Below are 24920 nucleotides of genomic sequence, written 5' to 3' on the forward strand. Positions count from 1 at the left end.
GAAAATTAATTCCAAGTTGTAGCAAATTTATTAATCAGAAATAATTATATTTGTGAGATAACCAGATTATTAAAAATGTACAGTATAACCAAATCCTGCCCCTGTAACAAAAATGTCACCGGTATTATTGCTTCCAAAGTAAAATGATAATAATGATTATTCCTTACTTTCCTTAATTTCCGTGGGCAACTTGGGTGGGAGTGGGAACATGGGGGCACGAATGTCCTCAAATTGGATCCCACCGTACGAGAGAATCATCCTAATCGTCTCGGCCCCACCCCGAATATCATAATAATACAGTTTATAGGCCATTTCAGAAAATGTGAATCAAAGGTGGACGATTAATAAATACTGAGAATGTAATACTGGACAGCTGCTTTTATACATATCCTCCTGGCCACTATTACATATTTACATATTATCGAACCGTGTTCGCATAGTGCGATTAAAGGAATGTAATACCTCATATGCAAAAACACTGTAAGCTTTTCTGATTAAAAAAAATCCACAAAAAAGTGAGCACACTTTGCGTAACGCTCATTACAGAGGAGATAGTGTGTAAGCGAGGTTGGATGCACACGTGTGATGACCATGAACGTGACACAACATGAAAATATTCGTTACCGTTTTATGGACAGGTTCAGACTTGGGTAAAACTGCTTTCTGCAATCTTTGCTTTCACATATGTACATATTTTTGTATGTATCTCCACTCTTAAGCAACTGGTATTGAATCATTACGCGTCCTTACCGGACGGAGGACATATATGTATGTATGACTCTACCGGCATCGGTAATATCGATCGTTACGGGTTAGTATGTAATGTGGTGGTAATGAAATCGTTACCACTCCGAATCAAACTATTACCAAAATGGTAGGGAATTATTACCAAATCAATACCTGTACCGGGTACATATTTATATGACTCTACCGGATGCTTTACAGTGTATATATATTGATAAGTGCTTCGTTTCTATCAAAAAGTTGTATGTATATATGGTTTCCAAATATGCACCAGTGTACGTTTTAACTATTACGCGTAAAATCGCAATGGTTAAAATCCTGTGAAAAAATTTAGGATTTTGTTTGGTTAGATAATTGTTCATCCTTCATGTGGAACTATGGTTTATGGAATTTTGTGCGACATGTTTTTTATGTGTAAAAAACTAAATACAAAATAATGATTTGAGGCCTTTTGAGACTTTATTCCAATCTCTTCAACTCGATTCAATATAACAATCTCCCACATTTTACTTACCATTTTGATTAAATACATACATTTTCGAACTAATCTGCTTCATTAGTATTTGAATTCGGTTGCATAAATTTATAATAAATTTTCAAGATAATGTACGAATAATTTGTGCATCACGATATACAACCGAATGAAAGGGAAAATAAATACCGATTCGTGATAACTGAGGATGACAATTGTCTTATCTTACCAGATATTTCAGTCTTTGTAATTTATTAGCCTATACTTATGTAATAAAGAAGACATATTCACTCATTTGAGACTGGTAACTCACATCGCCTCATCTCATTTAACACGAGGCAGGACGAAACGATGTGGTGAATTATTAGCTCATTTATCTAACTTATGATATGACACTCATCAACAATCTCATCTGCATATTTGGCAATTCTGCATAAGTATTTGGTATCATACATAATATAAACCATTCATCAACACTATACACTACCATTCTAGTTAATTGGATCATGCCATACGAACATAATTATTTGGTTCGTGACCTTATCTTATCAAACCATTCGTTTGGTTTGATTGTGCATATGTATGCATAGATATGTACAATTTCAGCTTGGCAACAGTTATCTTAAAGCATATATACTCTTTACTTCATCAATTTAGATCCTCTCCTGTGCACTAAATACATTCTTTGGAAACTTCCTACAATTTTCAATACAACGTTATGGCTTCCATTACGAAAGGTAAATATGTAACTATGTATTAGGACCCGTAACAAGTTAATTGAGTGAGAAATGCCCCTTGACAAGAGTTATTGGATAATTTACTAGAATTTTACAGGGATATTTATTGTGGCTGCTAAACGAACTCCATTTGGTGCTTTTGGGGGTAAATTGTCATCCAAGACGAGCATCGACTTGGCCGAGGTGGCCTCAAAAGCGGCGCTGGCAGCGGGAAATGTGAATCCAGAAATTATTGATTCCGTCGTCGTGGGGAATGTTATCAGTGTGAGTACATAAAAGTAGTTACATTTGCATAATTGAATTTTTGACGATACATGTGACGTACAAAATCCTCTCAATCTGCAACAAAATATCGTAATGATACATATCTTTAAGAACACCAAACGTCCGGAGTATTGATACTCTTCAGATATCTTAAAGACTTGTCCCAACATCTTAAAGATATTATGAAAATATTAATTTTCGGATGTTTGGACTCCTCGAGACTCGTTGGCTAATTCTGCTTTCAAAATTTTCTAAAAACTCAAAATTTTGTTAAAAAACCTAAACTTGTTAAAAATTCAAGGTTTTGGCAAATGATAAAACTTCAAAATTTTGTCGAAAATTCCAATTATTAAAAATTTCCATTTTTACTTTATTTAGAAGAACCGAATTCTGTTATTACGCATCGACCTACATATTACTCAAACTAATCCATTATTTAATATTAATACTAACCCAAGCGTTACATCTGTACTATATTTTATCGTTTTTGGTACACAGATTCAAGATGTGATGTAATTAGTGCTTTATGGGCCTAAGGCCTCGAAAGGAAAAAAAAACAATATTAATTGTGGTTTCCACAGTCCTCCTCTGAAGATGGTCCCTTCATTTCCCGCCACCTCCTCCTCCGCTGTGGCATCCCGTTGGATCGACCTGCCCTCAACGTCAATCGAATGTGTGGCTCAGGATTCCAAGCCATCGTCACTGGAGCGCATGTTCGTACCCAAATGTTCTGAATGATTAATTTTACATATTTCGTACCTAATTTTTGCAACAATTTGGCCTGCAGGATATCACAATGGGGGACTCTAAAGTCGTCCTCACTGCGGGAAGCGAGTCCATGAGTGGGGCCCCCTTTCACCTGAGGAATATCCGCTTCGGGACCAAGTTAGGGGCCGACTATAAGGTTGAAGACCACTTGTGGAGTTCAGGCTTTGATTCGTATTGCAAAACAAATATGGGTGGAACTGCAGGTTATTAGTTGTCAGTATGAAAATGTCCTAGCGAAAATTGGCCCTGCAATGGGAGGAATTGTGCAGAATTATGTGAAACACCAATGCAGCAAAGTTTATGCGGAATGATTTTGCACAAAATAGTTTCTATAATCCTAAATTACAAGTTCGAAGAAATCATAAAAATTATATCAGAAATTATAGCCAATTTTCTCCAGCCCATTTTCATACGAACTTCGTGTTTGTTAGTTTATTACACAATGAAGATTTATATTTTAATTTTTTGCACAGAGAACTTGGCCGAAAAATACGGGATCAGTCGGCAGGAAGCTGATGAATTTTCCTTCCGCTCCCAGCAGCGGTGGAAGGCTGGTTTGTCATTAAGCATAATCTCAAATATTTACTGTCTCATTTTCCCGTTTATTCATTCAGCCAACGACCAAGGATTCTTTGCGAAGGAAATGGCTCCTGTCACCGTAAAGGGCAAAGGTGGCGTGGAAACATCCATTACAACGGATGAGCACCCAAGACCAAACACCACCCTCGAGATGATGTCCAAACTACCCGCCGTTTTCAAAAAGAACGGCACCGTCACCGCTGGGACTGCATCGGTGAGAGACAATTCCTTATTTTCAATTTAAGACCATACATGTTAAAAAAATATTTATTCATTCAAACTTCATTCATTCAAAGCCTTGGAAAAAATATGCATTCATTATTCACTCGTTCATAATTTGTAAAAAAATATATTCATTAATTATTCAACATTTTTTCATTATTCAACATTCCTGCATTAGTCATTTTATCCAAAATTCACAGTATTAGATGAATTTCTCAACTTTCCCTATGTATTAAGCATTGAGTTAAAAATGAATGACGAAAAAAATATTCATTCATTATTTATTCAGACGAATTGAATAGATAATCACTCAATATTCATTTATTCACAAATCAGAATAAAATATTCATTCAAATTTTCAATATTGAATGAATAATTTATTCATTCATGATTAAATGAATGAATGTGAACATATATGTTTAAGCCATTTCGCACGTTTTTACATATTTCTTATAATTTCTAGGGAATAAACGACGGGGCGGGAGCCGTCATAATTGCGAGTGAGGCTGCTTTAACGGAATACAACTTGACCCCACTAGCCCGCCTGGTGGGGTACGGGATCGCCGGTGTGGAGCCGCACATTATGGGCATCGGACCTGTCCCAGCGATACTAAAATTACTCAAAATTTCTGGGAAATCCTTAGCCCAAATTGATCTTATCGAGGTATGATTCGTATTCAATTCTAGAGTATATAAAATTTACTAGCGTATAAGCCCGTCGCTCTCCGGGCGAGCGAGAACCATAAACTGAAAACGTCTGTTGGAAACGAAGCGAAAGTAAAAGTAAAGAAAGTAAATTTTCAAGTTTCTACTGGAGCCAAAACTCAAATAAATTAAACGGCTGATGTCTAATTATTAAACGTCACAAGCTAACTACCCCAGGATTACCACCATGAGACTTAAGTCATTTTTCTAAATTTATTTTTTTTCAATTTTGTATTTTCAATTTTCTATTAGAAAGTTCACTTTCTTTAGTTTCACTTCCGTTGCGGAATATTTGCTCCCACCTCCGTTGCCCACAGACATTTCCAGCTTATCGTATAAGATGTATGAATCTATTTATCCCTTAATCAGATTAATGAAGCATTTGCCTCACAAACGTTGGCTTGTCAGAAAGAGCTGGACATCGATCCGGCCAAATTAAACGTGAATGGTGGCGCAGTTGCGATTGGGCATCCCGTCGGAGCTTCCGGTTCCAGGATCACAGCTCACCTTGTACAAGAGTTGAAGTAAATTATGTGCTATTATGTAAATTATGTCTTTATGATAGTCATGACATCGTGGTACCAATTCTAAAAAAAGATTACTCAATTAACGAATTCCTTATGTGCCAATGGCCGCGGAAGGCTAGTGACATATGGGCAATGTCCTCATGGACTCAGGGCGTGTTGATATATAAATATTGACCTTAATTTACATAATACATGCCATCACAATAATTTGAAAATTGCAGATTGCAAATTCCAATCATGGTTTTTGTCCCCACTGTCCCCACGGTTGCCCGCTTATGCTTGTACTTAATTGAAAGATTTTCAATTTGGTTGAGAGAATATCCTGATTTTATAAAAAATATGTGGCCAATTTTTGAACAATTTAGTAGCTCGCCATGGTAGATTCTACCTTCCGCTGTCTACACTGTGTGCAATTTGTTTTTGTTTTGGAAATGAAACAAACAGTTCACTTTGGAAATTATGAGACGATTAACACACCATTTTAATCTTTGTAGACGACGTGGGGTCAAGCATGGAATTGGCTCAGCTTGTATTGGTGGTGGACAAGGAATTGCGCTCTTGCTTGAAAGTCTGTAATCGTCCAGAGACCAAAATCGTCTTCTTTAAATAACGATGTATTACTTCGAATAAAAATCAATAAAGTTTTGATCCCAGTCATCCGTGCTGTTGCATAACCAACTATACTTTTATTATGTCAAATTAATCCTGGTATTCTAAACAAAATCGAAAATATTATACGCGGAGCACCGTGCCCCGAGAAAAAAGTTTGGGAACAAGGAAGAGTCTGTGGGTCTGTGAAACACAACGTAAAAAAAGTCGAAAATTGACCAGAAATTTGAAAATATTTTTTATCAATTTAATACCTACGTTTCCTACGAATTTTTCGATATTTCGTTCCCTCTGTGCTTCACGGACTTCCCCTTATTCACAGATTCTTGCCTGTTCCCCAACTTTAACTCCTGGGTAGGTCCCGCACAGAATTAATTTAAGTAAATAATTTAATTTAAGTAAGCATTTATTTATCTCATTTGGTGCGTTGCTAAAAATGTTCGCCTCCTGCCAGATGCTACATACTTGACAGCACATTAGTAATAGCTTATTTACATAATTTCGTGACTCTGCCGGGTACGTAATAACCATCATTACCATCAATACCACTTACGAGTATAATTGGCAATCAAAAGCTTACTACAGCGAGTAGGGAATAAATTCGGAACACTCTTAGGCAACTGGTATTGAATTATTACGAATCATTACCGAACGGAGTACATATATGACTCTACCGGCATCGGTAATATCAATCGTTACGGCGTAGTAATGTGGTGGTAATGAATTCGCTACCACTCAGAATCAAACTATAACAAATCCAGTAATGAATTATTACGAAATCAATACCAACCCGGAGTACATATGTGACACTTCCGGATGCTTTACAGTGAAGGAGTCGCAACTATCCAATCATTATTATACCACAACATTCTTACCTTCTCGGATTTTTAAGAGTGTTTCCATGCAATTTGGTCCACCACTGTCTAAAATAATTAAAATGTAACATGTACATACATACTTATGTAATGTGAGGAATGCACGAGCTTTAGTACTGGATCCCCTACCCGGAGCAGACCAGGACAAAGGAGATGAGCAGATGTGATACTTTCTCTTTCTAACGGACATTCATACGTAGTTATTGTACGGGTACATATATATATGTACACACTCTCATATATACCCATCACCCGGTTGGTTTTTCCTGTTTCGGGTTAAGTCCTGTGTTTTACGTAATTTTGTGTGTAGAATATAATAAATTGTACTTAATTACAGATAAATTCGGAAAGTGAAAGTGGGTCTTGGAACTAAATATTTCTTACGCATTAATATAAAATTAGAAAGATAATATACTATAAAAATAATATCTTCCACAAAACATTTTCGAAACTGCTTAATTAACGTGACAAATTAATAACAAAGAAGCGCGACCCTGTGGAAGCTTGCGATAAATCATGTACTAATATTACAGATATTTCAGTGAAGTATTTATTTACATACATACCAATACTTTTAACATTTATATTTGCAGAATCCAAAATTTCATACTAATTGGGCAAATATTTCGCAGAATTTGATTCAAATCAATACATGTTTACATATGAGACAAAAGCTGAAAATGTATGTAATGAAAACCGGATTCTTATCAAATCAACGAAACAGCAGATGAAGAGGTAAAATCACAAATTATGTGCATGCATGAAATTATTAACATCAAACAAAAAAGCTGAGAAATCCAGTACATTTTCAGAATTCTAATTTTGGCATTTTTGAAATTTTACTATTTAATAAATAAAACAGGTGATTTCTTCCCGTCCTGTGTCAACTTGTTGCAAATTACATACAACACGACTACTCGACTGAATAAATCTCAAAATGCCGGACGATACGGAGAATGTGTTGCCAATCGCCATCAGGTACATAGTTTAGCTACAACTTAAACTTAATTGCACTATTATCTTACCAACCATTACACCGAAAATAATCCGGTAACAAAAGTATTACCAGTGCTGGCTGTTATCACATGGTTCTACCACAAATATATGTATGAACTAGATAATCAAATGTTATTTCCCAGCTAGTAAGTAACTACACTCTGAGCAAAGTGGTGAAGTCTGACATATATACACTCCGTGATGGTATTGATTTGGTGATAATTTTTCCCCGGGTTGGTAGCAGTTCGATTCCGAGTGGTGAGGTTTCATCACCACAACGGTGTATATTTTTCACTATGCGGTGTTGCCCGTTTTCACCGCTCCGGTTAAGTCATATATGTACTCCGTTTGGTGATGATTCAATCCAATTTTGCTAAGAGTGTACAACTACGGAGTAAAACGTAGAACCAGATTGGTAAAAAATTTACTACCATTCGGTGGTACTGTTGAATACATACACGTATCTACTGTACAAGCCAGTGGTGGTAACTGCTTTACTACCGGATTGTTCTGAATGCTATGTTTCAATGTATTTTTTTATCCGTAAAAAGTGCTCGGCAAGGAATCGGGATTGGCATTTTCGTCGTCGGCGTTGCTATCTTCATCGGTCTGATAGTCGCCAGTTGCCACGAAATTGAAGAAGGTCATACATATTTAACTATTAAAATAAATGTCAAACAGTCCCTAACTTCTTAATTCCCTCCTCAAAAATACACTTTTACTTACAATGCGATGGTGTCAAGTGTAACCCTCCGATTTGGTTGAAATTTTGAAATTACGTGGTCCACGTCAATACAACCAACTTTTCTTGAGACAGTTTGTGCGATGGTCATAATTTCCCAAAGTATTTGACGATAAAGTTAAAAAATGTGCAATTTTTATCTGTAGTACGTGAAGAGAATGGAAGGCGAGTTTGCATCTTCTTCCTGGTAAAAATCGCACGTTTTTCAACTTTGCCCTCAAACATTTTGCCAAATTCTGACCATCGCACAAACTGCCTGAAAAAACATTGGTTGTATTGACTTGGACCACGTAATTTCAAAATCTCAACTAAATCGGAGGGTTACACTTCACACCATCGCATTGTGAGCTTTTAATACAGTAAAATTTGTATTATCTTCTGGAGTAGGTCATATCGGAGTATATTACCGGGCAGGAGCACTCTTGGAATCCACTTCAACCCCCGGCTTCCAAGTGATGATACCATTGCTCACAACCTACCGCTCGATTCAAATCACCCTTCAAACCGATCAAGTCAGAGACGTTCCTTGCGGAACTTCCGGCGGTGCGATGATTTACTTTGATCGGATTGAAGTAGTAAACCTCCTCTCAGCTCGGTATGCTTGGGATGTGGTCAAGAATTATACCGCGGATTACGATAAGGCCCTTATCTTCAACAAGGTTCACCATGAACTAAATCAATTTTGCTCGATTCACACTTTGCAAGAGGTTTATATCGATCTTTTTGACAAGATTGATGAGAATTTGAAAAGTACTTTGCAAAATGATTTGAACGTTATGGCACCAGGCTTGCACATCCAAGCAGTTCGTGTGACAAAGGTAAGTAAAATGCGAGAAGCTGAGTAGATAATTGCAAATATGTTAAAATATTTGCTAATTTTGCTTTTGATAAAATTTAGCCCAGAATTCCATCCGAGATACAAAGGAATTATGAGTTGATGGAGGCTGAAAAAACAAAGTGAGACCTTTAAATCCTCCCGCGTCAGTAAATACCTATACAGGGTGGTCAAAAAATGTCACGCTTCAATGAAAAATTTTTCAATGGGAAAAACCCCTAAATTTCCATTAGTTACAAGATTTTGGATTTAGATTTTTATTAACATCAAAACTGATGGCAACATTGATGACAAAATGTTGAATTTCACAGACAAAATTTCAGTAACCAAAGGAAATTTGCGAATTTTTTCAATCGAAAAATTTTCGATTGACATTTTGGAATAACGGATTTAGCCTGTATTCCTAAATCCGTTATTTTGAATGTGGATATTTAGAGCGGTACACATTACATATATCTTTGAATAATTTTGACTTGGTTTGGATTTTATAAGAATTTATAATTTCCATCTCTCATCTCATTCCCAACTGAAAGTTCTTTTCTCCCACAAATTCATAGGCTCCTGATATCCACTCAGAAACAAAAGGTTGTAGAAAAGGATGCCGAAACGGACCGGAAGAAAGCCGTCATTGAGGCCGAGCGGAACGCACAAGTGGCCAAAATCCAACTAGAACAACGCGTCCTGGAGAAAGAATCCCTCAAAACGATGGCCGCCATCGAGGATGAGATGTTTTTTAACCGAGAAAAAATGCACGCGGATGCGGAGCGTTACCGAAAAGAAAAGTTGGGTGAAGGAAATTCCCTAATTTTAACGCCGGAATACCTCGAACTTAAACGAATCGAAGCCATAACGACAAATACGAAGATGTATTTTGGAAATAATATTCCCAACATGTTTCTCGGTGAAAGTTTTAAGCCGGATGTAACTCCAGTTTTGACAAAGCCAACGGGACAAAATGTAAAAGGATGATTTAACATTACATTTTTTAACGTTTTACTCACTTAATCGACTCGACTTGTCAATTTACTAATTAAAGTTCTCGTGTTCGAAACGAGCAGAATTTGTATTTGAATTTACCGAATTAATTATTATAATCTTCTTCAATTCATGTAAAAACAGGTCCTGTTTTCACGCTACTTAAAATGCATTTGCAGTTTTCAATCCGCATGGATCGTAGTTGTCGGGCTTAAATAATATAAAGAATTTCAACAGTTAAGTTTAACTTTTGGATAATTGGATAATTTTAGTAATCCAGAGATTAATTTAGAACAACATGGATGAAATATTTATTATTAATTAGAATATCATAAATTATATAAATAAAGACCATGAAATTTGTGATTTTGTTGAATCAGTTCTCGTCTACATCCAATTAAATACCCAATTAAGCCACAAGATGTATTTAAATGCATAATTTTACAAAAACTGTAGTAGTTTTCAGCTACAATTTTTACAAGTAGATCAAAAATAAATTTCTACAACAAACTGTGTAGGGTAAAGAAAGATTTATTCCTGAGCAATCAAAACCAATCTGGGAATAATTGTGTGTGCTAAGTAGTCATTTATTATTTCTAATTATGTATTATTTGTTCTTTCTTCGTCCCAAATTATTTACTCAATTGAGTTCATTTTATTCCACTTTTTGACATCATACTCGCTGGTGGAAAAAACTTGGTATCCAGGTATTGAGGATACCGGGAAATTTTGCGGACGCCGAAGGCGGCCGCAAAATTTTTTTTGTCGCCAAAACAAACGGGAAAAAAACGAGAAAAAAAATTGACGAAAAAATACGAAGCGGAAAGACAAAAACGGGAAGGAGGGAGAAAAAGAGCGAAAAAATACGAAGCGGGAAGGAAAAAAACGGGAAGGAGGGAAAAAAAGGGGTGGAAAACTAGGAAGCGGAAAGGAAAAAAACGGGAAGGAGGGAGAAAAAAGAGCGAAAAACTACGAAGCGGGGACGAAAAAAAACGGGAAGGAGGGAGAAAAAAGAGCGAAAAAATACGAAGCGGGGAGGAAAAAAACGGGAAGGAGGGAGAAAAAAGAGCGAAAAACTACGAAGCGGGAAGGAAAAAAAGGGGCGAAAAACTACGAAGCGGGAAGGAAAAGAACGGGAAGGAGGGAGAAAAAAGGGCGAAAAAATACGAAGCTGAGAGGAAAGCAACGGGAAGGAGGGAAAAAATTAAAGAAAAAAATACGAAGCGGGAAGGGAAAAAGGGAAAGCGGTAGAAAAATTAAAGAAAAAATACGAAGCGGGAAGGGGAAAAAGGGAAGGAGGGAGAAAAAAGGGCGAAAAAATACGAAGCGGTTAGGAAAAAAACGGAAAGGAGGGGAAAAAATTAAAGAAAAAAATACGAAGCAGGAAGGAAAAAAAACGGGAAAGCGGTAGAAAAATTAAAGAAAAAATACGGCGGGCGGTGACGCACATATGTAACTTTATTATCGTTTTAATAATTTTATTTTAAACTTTTCGTTGCCCTTATATATGTACTATTCACCTAAGCATCTCGTTTTTTTATTTTTTTTATTTTGCAACTTTTTAAATTTTTCCTTTATTCATCAATTAACAAGGATGCATAGCATAATGAATTGCTGGCATTATTAACACAACAGCCCCCAGTGAAGCAATGCTGGGAAACTTCCAACCGACTTATCTCAGCCATTTGATAACCGTTGTTGTTACTCGCGGAAGCAAAAATATAGCAATAAATATACGAAATAATATTTTTTATGTCTGAAGATTGTTAGAGTTCTGGTTCACAAAATTACTCTATCGAAATTGTTTTGGGAGGAATCCTCTAAGAAACATCCTCCTGGAGGGTATTTTTGGCCCATAAGTCGGAAAAAAATCATCTACTTAAAAATGGAGTCGTCAAAAATGGCGTACTCCCTATTCCCAATGGTATGCAAAATTTGAGCAAAATCAGTTGGCAATTGACAAAGTTTTTCTTATTATATGTTTTTCGAGGTGACCTGTAAACGCACACTTCGGAAGGTTATTTGTTCCTTGGGTACAGCCAAGTGATTAATTTGCATGACCTTAGAAAAGGATTCCTGGAGACTATTTAGATTGACAAGGAACGGTCGAAAAAGACATTTTCGAAACCCAGAAAACCCCAACCAAGAAGAATGCCCTGAAGGTTTCAATTCGGAGCAATCCACGAAGAACCCATCTTTAAGATAGCCATCTTTAACAAATGTAGGTCTCCCCGATGCTACGGGTCGCTAGAAAGCAAATGACCTATTTCTGTGATTGTTTTGGCAAGCGTGAGCTGGTTGGCCATAGTTCCCATAAATCTACTTTATCGAAAAGAGGTAGAAGATAAATGCGTCATATAACTTATGCATTACATTATGTGTGCTATAAGATTCTTGAATTTAGTGGGTGCTTCCACCGAGAACTGGCTCTGTGGGTCTCGCCTTCAACGATGCATAAATGGGGGAAAACACTTTCGAAAAATTGATTTCAAATCGGAAGCTAACTGATCCTCAAGATCAACCAGAAATTTGTAACATGAGAACTCTTGCAGTTACGCGGTTCATTCCTCGTATATACATGCAGTTAGCTCTACCATACTGTATACAAAATACTTCTTATCAAAAATACTGAAAGCATTAGTTTGGTAGTAGCTTCTACTCCTTACTACACTCAATTAAATTCTAAAATCTCCTATCTATGTACATGCAGTGTTGATATAATCTTTCGCGGGACTGAAGATCAACGCTGAAAAATATAATAAAACTTCTTGCTTCTTATTCCCACAAATGAATATAAGTAGCATCAAATGCAGTGTAATAATAGAAACGCATGGTAATTACAATTAGTAAACCAAGTAATTAGCTAAGTACTATTGTATTGTCCAAAGGGTTTGTGAGAAGAATTACTATAAAGGTCACTAAATCGGGAAATTTTTGGGACCGGGAAATTGTTTGGCAATGTTGGATACCGGGAAGAAATATTTTTTTCCAGCAGCGATCATACTCCTGCCGGCACAATATCCAGTTGGTCTTATCCACAAAAACCATCCCCGCTTTGAGCTGCACTTGTCGCGATGCGTCGTTGTCCACCATGCACTCCGCCCTCAGAATTAGCCCGAGGTCCGCCGCTTTTCTCGCGAGCGCCTTCATCACGATGATCCCCAACCCGCGGCGACGAAAGGCGTAGATGAACAGAACTTGGAGTAGTCCTACCGAGGCGTGGACCGCATAGCTGGCCAGGTTCGGATTCGCGTACACCCCAACGGATCCCAGTTTGCGAATCGTTCCTGACAAATTCCCTTTGAGTGAGGAAGTGTCCAAGCCCAATTTTGCAAAATTTGGTCAATATCCGCATCAATTTGTCGAATGGAGGAAACCCTCATTGAAATTTCGTTGTCTTGATAAGTGTATTCTGCAATTTATTTATTTATTAACAGCGTGAATGTAATTGTGAAACAAAAATTCTTACTATGCACGTCTATCAGATTTTGTCCAAACTCGATCGTACATTTACTCACAACAGAGGCGCAAACCATGTTCAGCCCAGATAATGTTTTGACCTTATTAGTTTGAAAGAGCAAGTTTTTACAAACAAAATTTAGTTCGGCACTTGGGCAGATGCGCAAATTTCAGCACGTTATGGGCGCCGCAAGTTTCGCAAAAACGCACGATTTTTCGGGCAATGCTCAGCGCGAGCTCAACTTCGTGCGTTTTTGCGAAACTTGCGGCGCCCATAGCGTGCTGAAATTTGCGCATCTGCCCAAGTGCCGAACCAAATGTTGTTTGTAAAGACTTGCTCTTTCAAACTAATAAGGTCAAAACATTATCTGGGCTGAACATGGTTTGCGCCTCAATTGTCAGTATAGAATTGTCAAATGCCACCATGTCTCAGTGGCATGTTTTCTATGAATATTTGCATCCGAAGAGAAGAATACACAGAGTAAATATGGAAAGTGTCAAATTTTACATACACCATTTAGGACAGATTTCTCCTCCTTTCATAGAAATACTTCAAACTAGAGAACTTGTAGATCGTGACATCTCCAATTAACTAAAGTTTCTATCGATTAGGGATAGTTTAATCAGAATACCCTCTCAACACCTTCGTTCTTGGAAATTGGAAGCAGCCCACCTTTGTCATAATTTAATGCCGTCTCCACATCCAGGACATGCGCATCGCATGGATTATCTTTATATTGAATCCCTCTCTTTTCCAAAATGGGTCGCAAATACGAGTCTAGAAAAGTTTGTGGAACCGATCCAAAAATGTGGGTGCGATCCTACTCTATTAATTCCTCGAAGGATTGCATCATTCCGGAATTGACCGGAATTAATTCTGGTGGACGCGGTAGGATGCAGTATTCACTGTGGATCTAATTACATACCATGGAAAATATTAACCTTTTCAGACCCATTGAACATACATTCATAAATGCATAAGCCACGTTGAAAAGCCAGAACCAATAATAGAGGACGGCGTGGTTTTCGACCCCTCCCACCCATCGACAGCCAATCAGAAAATTCTTTGTATTTAAATTTCTTTAATATTAATTATGTCTTTTTTTAATTTTCGGAGTTCAACTCTGTCAAAAATGCAGTAAATTGTACATGTTGGACGCCAAAATCGAAACAAATGTATATTTTTGATTGTTTAAGAAGCTGAAAAAACTGAGATGAAAAAGTGCAAAAACCTCGCCGTCGTCTGTTATTGGCTCTCAACGTGGCTTACGCATCCTTATGGAGTTGAGTCTTCTAGGTCTCCTTTAGGAGGCTTATTCACTTTTCTCTGTTTTAGACCAGTCTATAAAATTTTTGCAGAATTTGGACATAATTTACGTTATTTTGGGCGCAGACAACGAAAGTGTCGGCCCACTTATCAAAATCTTGAGTTTCGTCATCCTTGTAGAGAAATACGTCCGAAATTATGGGTTCTTTGATGAGTTGAAGGATCTTTTGCCTCACAATGTTCAAAAACTGGTGAATAAAAGTGAAGACAAAATTATCAGACGCATTGTAGAGAATGCTCTCAAACTGTGCTAAAATTCGTGACACTCGATCGCAAACTTTATTAATGTGAAATTTGCATCAGGGACGATTTATGAATTCGTAGGTTTGCCAAAGTTGCATTAAAACAGGAGAAAATGTATTATCAAATATAAAAATATATTTTCCCAATTTACTGTTCTCTTCTGATACAAATATTTATCTCTGCAAAATAAACCAAAGGTCATGGTATCTTCTGAAAATTTCATTTTAATTAAATTTGTGATTGATTGGCTCTAATTAATTCGCTCAAAATTGGAGAGTATACGCTGCGAGGCCTCCATTTTTAGAGAAATACTGACAAGGGACACTCACGACCTGTCGTTTGAGTCCAGGGTACCCACTATGTTTTTTAGAATCTACTTGGACCCCAGATGAAGGATCCATTCATATTTCCGTGTAAAACTCATATTTGGCGTCGTGCCGTGGCGCCAAACTTAAAAATTTACATTTTCGACCTACCTCAAACCCCCATAACCTTTGCAGTTTATGTAGGATTTTCAAAATTTTATGCGAAATTTTATGCGAAATTTTTGACAAAAAAATAAAAATAAAACTTCCTAATTTTTGAAATATTTTTAGCACTTTTTCGACGAATCCCCATTTCTAAGAAAATTACGAAATTTTGCGAAAAGTTAAAAGCGATTATTCCAAATATGGGTTTTACACGGAAATATGAATGAATCCTTCATCTGGGGTCCTAGTAGATCCTGAAAAACATTGTGGGTACCCTGAACTCAAACGACAGGTCGTGAGTGTCCCTTGTGAGCCCGATTGAAAATCGTTTATTGAAAATTAACCTTTACAATTCATTTTGGCATGATAAATATTTTATTTAATCTCACTTTTTTTATTAACCGATATTAATTTTTATTAGAAAATATGTATATAATTTATTACCTGACTAGATTTTGGCAGGTAATTCATCAAAGCAGACTCCAACTTGAGTAATTCTTCATCCCCAAGTTTCCTAAATTTGCCAGGGGCACGATTTGATCTCATGTTAATTATTATTTATTTGCAATTTCAATCTATTTTTTCACAAACAACATGCCAAGTTCTTGGACTGACTTGAAATGGAAGGAGATCGCGAAGTTGGCTTAAATTAAGTAGTATGCATGCAATATTATTTATTACTCAATACATACCTAACTTGGTAATAAACAGACGTCGGATATATGTAAATGAATGATAAAACCTCAAAATATGAATGAAAAATGACCGCAAAAATCCCTAAAATATGACCAAAAAAATGACTTTATTTTTCAAATTTTTGGCTTAATTGTTTCATATATTTTCTCGTAATGCTCAATTTTTATCAATTAAACAAGTTCTGGGGTGATTTAATTCATTCGCAATGAATTAAATCACCTTAGGCGAAAGTGAACGTAAATTTCTAAAAGTTTCTCGCATTAATGAATAATTGTGAGAAAACTGAATTTTTTGTTATTTTCTGTCGATTTGGTTGCCAAATCTTAGAATTAGGCCAAAAATGATGAAATGAACGAAAAAGCCCGAAACATGATCGGGAATATGAATATGTCCCAAACCCAAATGAATTTTGAATGAATAAATATTGTTTGAACAAGTATACCTGCAATGAATTGCTGCCGAGAATTCCTTCGCAACCTTTGGGCTGGTGTCGGTGCCAGTCAAAATGTTCAGGATTTTCTCCACCTCGTCATCTTCCAGGTAGCGCAGCAGCTCATCCCGTGAGTACTTCTTTAATTCCTGGATATCCCTGATCCCCCACGTGGAGCACACTTTCTCTCCTAAACCACTCTTCAAACCGGGAACATCCCTGATCTTTTTGGAAGACAAAATGTCGTTAAAATCGTTCCCTTCTATTATTGCGACCCCATTCGGCTTATTCTCTGAAGAGGCTAGTTTTGCGCGAAATTTGTTACCGGAGACCCCACCAGACGCGGTCATTCTGCTTTTGGATTCTATCTCGTTACAGACACGGCGAATCAGGGAGGCCCCACAGTGTAACCGCATCCTCTCCCGGGTAGATTTTAATTCCTTGAGGAATCTCGGCATAATGAGGAGACATACAAACAAGGCAGCGAACGGGCTGTGTTGGAGTAACGTGTAAAGGAACAATGGAATGGCGATCAAGTGGGGAAATATTTGGGAAGCCGCCATCATCCCATAATATGTTTTTTTGAATCTGTCTTGCAGCTCGTGATCCACGTGGTTTGTTAAATCCAAGTAAAATTCGTCGGTCGGGCTGTACTCGAGGACCATTTGATCCCTTGAAATGTTTTAGACATGTTTCAAGGTCAGGTTTAGGAATTTTAAATTTTAGTGTAGTTAGCCCAGCCCAGAACTTAGAATCTTTTATTTTTAGCCTTTGCCAAAGACACCCACGATTTGATGAATGAAATATGTTTCCTAAAATTTATTCATCATTCCCTGAAAATTTCAACCAAATCGTAGGCGGGAAACTTTTGAAAAATACAAAAATATCGTCTTTACTCACTCACGTTAAGTTTTAAAGAATTAATGAATTTTGACAATTTAAAAAATTGCTGACAGTGATTAGTAATCAGGGTGAGGAGTAAAAAATACATTTTTTTATTGGTCAAATGTTCCCCGCGTACGATTTGGTTGAAATTTTCAGGGAATTATGAATAAATGTTCCGGACGACATTTGCGTCATCGAATCATGCCCGGTTGTAGCGGGAAAGCTTAAAAATTTAAAAATTTAAATCCTGGCCTTGGCTAACTTCCTATGCATATTTTAGACATTTCATATGTTTACCGTCCATTCTTTCCAATGTAATCCTTAATTATGTCGAGTACTTCTTGCGAGGCGTGGCGTAGCTTGGAATTATCGGGTTTTCCAAGCACGTCTGGGATTTTGAAGACAGTCAAGTTCTCACATTTCTTCTTTGCATCGGACACATTGAGAGATCTTGATATACCAGCAGGACGAGCTTCGTAGTTTACAGAAACAATTCTAGAAAAAATAAATATTTCATTGATTTGCACATTTATAAAATGTTAATTAACCAGACCTCTAATAGGACCAAATAAATGTTAAATAATTGAATGAATTGGCATTTAAATTATTCTTTAAACTACTCAAAACTTTATAGTCAAAAGTACAAAATTTCTAAAAAAACATAAGGTAAAGATAGGAATTTTTAATACTAATTGCAAATAGCACAAAAAATCCCATTTCAGTTTCGAGCGTAATTTTCATAACATACAGCCATATTATTCCAATTAGTAATTATCAATTGCAATAAAATAATTAACCCACCGTCCTTTCGAATTAGCCACGACGCACGGGCTTCCCTTCAACTTGGGTTTATCCCTCTGATAAACTTGGCACTCGAAGCAGTCCATGTCTATTAGTCCGATAACCCTCTCCTTATCATCATCCCCTCTCATTTCCATTTCCCTTTAAAATCTCTTCTTCACTTGATTGTGTAATTTCCAAAACAACACTGAACATAAAAAGTTACCAAACGAATTTATTAACTGAAAAGTACTTAACTTATTTAATAAGAAACGTTTCACCGAAATTATTTATATGTGGAGCAGAGTATGATATATGTAAATAATAAATATGTATGTACATACATATGTTTGCCACGTAGATTTGGCTGTGCATGTTTTTGTTATATGAAAGCAGTCCGAGGCACATATGTATCTACGTGGCTGCTATTTTTTCCAAGGCAACCTTGACTGGAATTACCACTGACTTGGATGGCATACATATTTACACAGGTTAGGTTTAGTTAGTTAGCTGGAGAATTACTTACCATTGACGCATATTTGAGATGATGATGGCTCAACTTTCTATGCACACGTAGCAATTGCATCGCATACATACTCCACTTCACATTTTCCCATTAATGCTTCCAGGACTGTGTTACATATTTAAATAAATGGAAATATCTTAAATTGGTAGGTTACGATTTTAATTGGATATGTACGATTCTTAACCAATTCAATCATCCTGACAAAATGTCGCTTGTATTAAAATACATAAATACATAGAAAAGAAACTTACGTAATTTAAACCAAATAATAATGTGACTCATATCGGGGGTATTTACTTCTATTTATTGTGAAAAGTAATATTTTATTATTCTTTTAGGTGCCGTGCAAAAATGATGTTGATTCGACACGGGATGTATTTTCATGCCCTTCTCATACCTATAAAGTACTACACAAATTTTAATACATATGTAGATCACATGGTTCGGTGAAAACCACATTCTAAGAAACCCGGTAACTAAGTTATTACCAGGCGGAGTATCTATGTGACTCTACCGCATGGTAATTAATTGATTATTGAGTGGTAGAAAATTAGTTACCAACTGGTAATATTTTCAAATTTCGCGACTGGGGTAATTACCGGTTTAGTAACTAATTTTCTCTAAGATTCTCTGAAAATTGCGAATACCCTTTATGTCCGGCCCCCTGTCTGTGTATGTATGCATATCCGGACAAAGGATTTACATATAATAGTGTTGAAGAATGGAGCAAGAAACCCAGCTAACTTTTTATTTGCTTGGCTACTCTTCAGCTTTTAACGTTTGCGAGAAGGTGAGGAATTGGGCAAAAATGTAATTTTTAAGAAGGATAATGGGATTATTATTTGGGATTAGTGACAAGTAACCGATTCACCAGGCGAAGAGAAGGTAAAGGTTTATATACAACCATACCTGTTCACTTTAATCCATATGACTGATTATGATAGAAAATGATAGTGAATGAAAATGAATTTCCTGCGATTTGAATGAAAATGAATTTCCTGCGATTTGAATGAAAATGATTGAAAGATTCGATTGTTTCAGATGAGTGACTCTGAAAGCATGGATTTCTCATTCTTTTTATTTTTCACTTACATGCTTAATAAATGGGGCGAAGTAAGAAATGAAGTCAGAAGTAGAGTTCTCAATGGTCCGGATTGGTCCGGATCAGCCCTGATCCGAAACCGGACCGAGGCCCGAAACGACCAATCCGAAACCGGACCGAAAAATTTCCCCTCGGCCCAGAACCGGACCGGGACCGGACCAGGACCGGACCGGTCAATCCGGGCGGACCGAAAAACATATCATTATAGTATAAAGACATATCATTATAGTATAGTATAATAAACCGTCGCAAACGCGCATACGAAAGTAGCTTCAGACTACTTCACTCCAAGCACTCCCACGACATCGCGGGAACACTTGATTTTACTGTATTTCATCTATACATTCAATTTTTTCAAAAATCTCATTTTGCCCCGACCACACCCCCTAGTGACGAGGGGGTGTGGCACAACTCGGGGGCACTTTATTCTACTGTATTTCATCTATGCATTCAATTTTTTCAAAAATCTCATTTTGCCCCGACCACACCCCCTGGCGCCCGGGGGGTGTGGCACAACGGGGGAACTCAAAATTTCACTCCATTTCATCCATAGATTCAATTGCACTAAAAATCTCATTTTGCCCCGACCACACCCCCTGGCGACCGGGGGTGTGGTCCGGTTGCACCCAAAAGTTGATAGGATCCTCCCCCTGGGGTATTATGTATGATGGCGAAAACCGATTTCGATTATCTTTATCCGTTCTCCCGTTATCCTGCTGACAGACAGACGGACAGACAGACAGACAGACAGACAGACAGACAAAGTCTTCACATAAAGTAGCTGAAGCTACTTAATAATTACACATATAGTACATATGTATAAGTAGTGGATTGAGATTTATTACATATTATTCTAATAATTATACTAATAATTTTATCATACCTTGATACAAATCATAGTTTTAGTTCTTTATTTAGTTATGTGATTTGTTTTGTACTCTCATGATTATTAATTGAATAAGAAGGTTGAAATACCTATGTCAAAAATAATTATAAAAAAAAACATTATTCACATATATGTACATAAATGTCTTATGTAACTACATGAGACATATAATCGTACATATATAACCAGAATATATAACCAGAATATATAACCAGAATGTCATGTTTCAGACTTACATACATGTATCGAATTAGGTCTCATAAGTTTTATCGGCCAGTGAGGTTATTATACATTTTATCTCAGGACCAATTTACATTTTCCTTCTCAACAGGTCTTTTTTAATTTTTAAAATATATTAGGAATTTAAAAAATCCTCCCAAAATCAAGGAGCGTAAAAACTTTAAAACCTAAAAAACACAATCTTTATGGATCATGTGGACAACTTTTGAAAAAACCACGTAACATAGAGTTTCAACACACTGAAAATTCATGAGTTTGGCAGAAAACATTCAAAAATTCGAGATCGAAGTATTTGAATTTTCTCGCGCGCCAAAACATTCAGGCGGACCGAAAACCGGCGGTCCGGTCCGGTCCTTGAAAAGGTGATCTGAAACCGGATCGAGGACCGGACCGAAACTTTCGGTCCGGATTTGCGGATGGCCCAATCCGGGACCGAACCGTCGGATTTCGGTCCGGTCCAGGCCAACCCGAAGCCCATTGAGAACCCTAGTCAGAAGGGGTTAAATGAAATGAGTAGTGCGAGAAAATGACTGAGAGTGTGAATGAAAATCTTCAGTCAGAAATCGGGATGACTGAACTTTGAATGAAAAAAGGTTTTTGGAACAGGTATATACACAACTTGACAATATGTAATGAAAAGGTAAGTTGGAAGAAGTGTAATAAGCAATTGAAGATGAATTAATTGAACAGCATGCTTGTTAATTCACGTCAGATTAAGTAATGCGTAACAAGTGGTGTTTGTTGACCATCAATTCTGGTAAAAGTCAGGATTTTGTTCTGTTCAATAAATCTCAACCTCTCTAATCGAATAACCGAACTCTGTAGCTTTTGTAAACAAAAACACTTTGATGTATCTTGCTATGATTGAAACCAAGTTTACGTCATTTACTCCTCCACTCCCGTTGTAATTTTCATGCACTGTGGTCCAAGCTTCTTCATCCAGGGAAGACTGAATCTGAAATCCGGGTGCATCCGCAGCTTCCCAATGAATGCTGACTCGACGCACGGCTCCAACGTTTACTACACACGTAAAAATGTAACGTGAGTGTCAAATACTACGGTATCAATCATGTACCCATATACATGTACAGGGTAAGGAAAACCCATACCCCGGGATTTTACCTGGGTTTTGTGGGTAGTCGGGGTAGTCGGGGTAGTTGGGGGTTTGGGGACAAACTGGGTCAGTGTCTCATGTATTAAGTTCATAAAGTAATGAAAAAATCAGTTTTTCAGTAATTTCGCAACAAAACTGCTTATTAATTATATTTTAATAAGTAATTAATTTGTTGAATTGCTAGTAATGCCCTGTTATTATATTTTGTAAAATTTGAATACCACGACTACCCCGACTACACGTGAATGTAGTATGACTGAATAATACCTCATTGAAGAGCGAATCAGCAAATTACTCATGCATTCACTTTATACTCTATGCTTGGCATATGGGGCGAATGAATAAACTTATTCATTGAATAGTGAACATGGAGATAAGCAAGGAATATGAGTGAATAATATTTCAAAGCTAGAATGAATAAGTCAACGTCATAATCACAATGAATGCAGTTTGAGTGAAAAAATATTTTTGACAGGTATTCATGAACATATTAGCTTATTACAATAATTACCGGAAAGTTGTGCAAGAATCCCTTCATCATTCCAATCACAAGTTTCCCCCACCGTTGGTGGACACACATGCCACTTGAGGGCCACCACGGATCCAGCCTCCCAACTCCGCACTGCTTCGTCAATCATGATTTGCCTGTCCCTCACATCGTCCGGAAGAAAGAGGAAGTCACCTCCCCACAATCCTGGAAATACTCCAGTGATATCGCGTGCAATCGAACTCCATTTCCACGGCTCGGAATTCGGTTCTCGGTTATGCTGCCCAGACAAAGTGTATCTTCCCGATATATTATTAAAATATTGGATAAGGTCGCCTCGTGTAGCCTTTCCCTCTGGATTACCCCAGACCACACCCCCAGGGGGTGTGGCACAACTAGGAGCACTTAATTTTACTGTATTTCATCTAAGAGTCAATTTTTGAAAAAATCTCATTTGGCCCCGACCACACCGCCTGATGCCCAGAGGGTGTGGCATAACGGGGGAACACAAAATTTCACTCTATTTCATCAATCGTTTGAATTGCACCAAAAATCTCATTTTGCCCCGGCCACTCCCCCTTGCGCCCAGGGGTGTGGTCCAATTGGCCCCAAAAGTTGATAAGATCCTCCCCCTGAAGTCATTGATATAATGGCTAAAACCGATTTCGATTATCTCGATCCATTCCCCCGTTATCCTGCTGACGGACCGACAGGCGGACAGACGGACTAAGTCTTCGCATATAGGTAAAGTAGCTGAAGCTACTTAATAAAAATTGTAAATATTTGACCTGAAAATATTTATTTTACTGTACCCGTCACATTCGGATGAGATGTCGATGCTGATGCCAGGAAAACAATTAAAATTGTTTGAACAATGGATGACAAAGTATATTTAAACATTGTTTCGTATTTAAAATTGTTAATTGTTTGCACAAGTTTTACTGTCATCTACGTAAATATTTTTATAAGTGTAATTGACTTCGGTAAACATGCAAACCATACGTGATACACCGTATGCAGATGTTATCTAATAATTTTCATTGATTATTTGGATTCAAGGTGTCACCAGATAAGTAAAGATAAATTTACATACTATTTATGTCCTTGAAATTATGTACAACATGTGTAAGAGTAGTTATTTTAAAAACCAGGTTCGGATTGAACAATTCATTCATCAAGCCCCGCAATTATAGGGGTTTGAGAGTAATTGGAATAGAATGCATAAGTTAAATCATACTGTTCAAATTACGTACAAGTGTTAAGTCAAATCCATTAATTCTTTATCCATTCCTTATCTGGAATTACCATCAATGAAGTCTGTAAGTTTTATTAATGCAACTTAACCCCCACAGATTGTGTAAAGTATAAAACGATGTTATCTTGGATGTCTCCACAGTGTTTAGGTGAAATCGAAGTTAAACTTGAATGAAATATTACTAGATTCAACGTGGTCGCAATTAACGTCCTGTGTGTAACTCTTATCAATATGTCATAAATTTTCTAAAAAACTTATGAATTATGGCTGCGTCACATTTGACGGAAGCATTGGTTTCTCTCTACAATGTACGTAATATGATCCATCACCACGTGCCCATGATCCCGGCGAACTGTCTTCTTAAAAGATTCTTCTACCCGTTCAACTCTACAATCTCCCACCCTATTAACTTTAAATAAACTTAATAGTTCAAACTCTGTAGGATCCTTCACCAAATATGCCCTTTACAAAGCTTAAACTAGTTTATTAGAATAATTGAACGAAATACGTTAAAGCTTAACCTTTCGTCTAACAATTTATTTAGAGATTGGGTACCTTATGGAATTTAATTCCCTTTCATTCCCGAGATTCTACGTTACGGCATCTTCATTCGTAAAGCCCCGCAATCAGGGGTTTGAGAGTAACTGGAATAGAATATGTAAATTAAATCATACTGTTCAAATTACGTATATACAAGTGTTGAGTCAAATCCATTAACTCTTTATCCATCCCTAATCTGGAATTACCTTATGTGGAATTACTATCATCAATTAAGTCTGCAAGCTTTATTAGTCATACTGTTTAAATTACGTAAAAGTTTTAAGTCAAATCCATTAATTCTTTATCCATTCCTTATCTAAAATTATCACTTAAGTCTGTAAGTTTTATTAGTGCCACTTAACCCCCACAGACTAAAGTATAAAACGATGTTCTCTTCAATGTCTCAACAGTTTTTAATTGAAATCAAAGT

General features: G+C 36.9%; 3 protein-coding genes across 7 annotated transcripts; 2 read left to right on the forward strand and 1 right to left on the reverse strand.

The window, feature by feature from the left end:
* The first annotated feature begins 1794 nt into the window (after positions 1 to 1794).
* Positions 1795 to 5696, forward strand: LOC110860110 (3-ketoacyl-CoA thiolase, mitochondrial). Its single transcript, XM_022109174.2, has 9 exons — positions 1795 to 1953; positions 2051 to 2217; positions 2799 to 2930; positions 3005 to 3188; positions 3459 to 3539; positions 3600 to 3778; positions 4250 to 4450; positions 4861 to 5015; positions 5513 to 5696. Exons 1-9 carry the CDS (start codon positions 1935 to 1937, stop codon positions 5592 to 5594), a joined length of 1200 nt encoding a protein of 399 aa, XP_021964866.1. The 5' UTR covers positions 1795 to 1934; the 3' UTR covers positions 5595 to 5696.
* Positions 5697 to 5825: 129 nt separating this feature from the next.
* Positions 5826 to 10416, forward strand: LOC110860059 (erlin-2-B). 2 transcript variants are annotated; one of them, XM_035859964.1, is made up of 8 exons: positions 5826 to 7020; positions 7096 to 7237; positions 7365 to 7480; positions 8050 to 8141; positions 8628 to 8899; positions 8972 to 9058; positions 9139 to 9197; positions 9633 to 10416. In XM_035859964.1, exons 3-8 carry the CDS (start codon positions 7440 to 7442, stop codon positions 10042 to 10044), a joined length of 963 nt encoding a protein of 320 aa, XP_035715857.1. In that variant the 5' UTR covers positions 5826 to 7020; positions 7096 to 7237; positions 7365 to 7439; the 3' UTR covers positions 10045 to 10416. The 2 variants fall into 2 exon arrangements, with proteins under 2 accessions (XP_035715857.1, XP_021964815.1); XM_022109123.2 differs by having other exon boundaries at positions 8628 to 9058.
* A 1174-nt stretch (positions 10417 to 11590) lies between these two features.
* Positions 11591 to 18690, reverse strand: LOC110860060 (DNA polymerase eta). Of its 4 annotated transcripts, XM_035860012.1 has the most exons (6): positions 18362 to 18690; positions 17858 to 18055; positions 16688 to 17347; positions 15994 to 16063; positions 14183 to 15024; positions 11591 to 13462 (listed from the first exon to the last, which is right to left on the reverse strand). In XM_035860012.1, exons 1-5 carry the CDS (start codon positions 18496 to 18498, stop codon positions 14842 to 14844), a joined length of 1248 nt encoding a protein of 415 aa, XP_035715905.1. In that variant the 5' UTR covers positions 18499 to 18690; the 3' UTR covers positions 11591 to 13462; positions 14183 to 14841. The 4 variants fall into 4 exon arrangements, with proteins under 4 accessions (XP_035715905.1, XP_035715906.1, XP_021964816.2 ...); XM_035860013.1 differs by lacking the exon at positions 14183 to 15024 and having other exon boundaries at positions 18362 to 18687; XM_022109124.2 differs by lacking the exons at positions 11591 to 13462; positions 14183 to 15024 and adding an exon at positions 15195 to 15258 and having other exon boundaries at positions 18362 to 18686.
* Between the last annotated feature and the right edge of the window lie 6230 nt (positions 18691 to 24920).

The sequence above is a fragment of the Folsomia candida genome, unplaced genomic scaffold (genome assembly GCF_002217175.1).
Source record: "Folsomia candida strain VU population unplaced genomic scaffold, ASM221717v1 Fcan01_Sc029, whole genome shotgun sequence".
NCBI classification, from domain to species: Eukaryota; Metazoa; Arthropoda; class Collembola; order Entomobryomorpha; family Isotomidae; genus Folsomia; species Folsomia candida.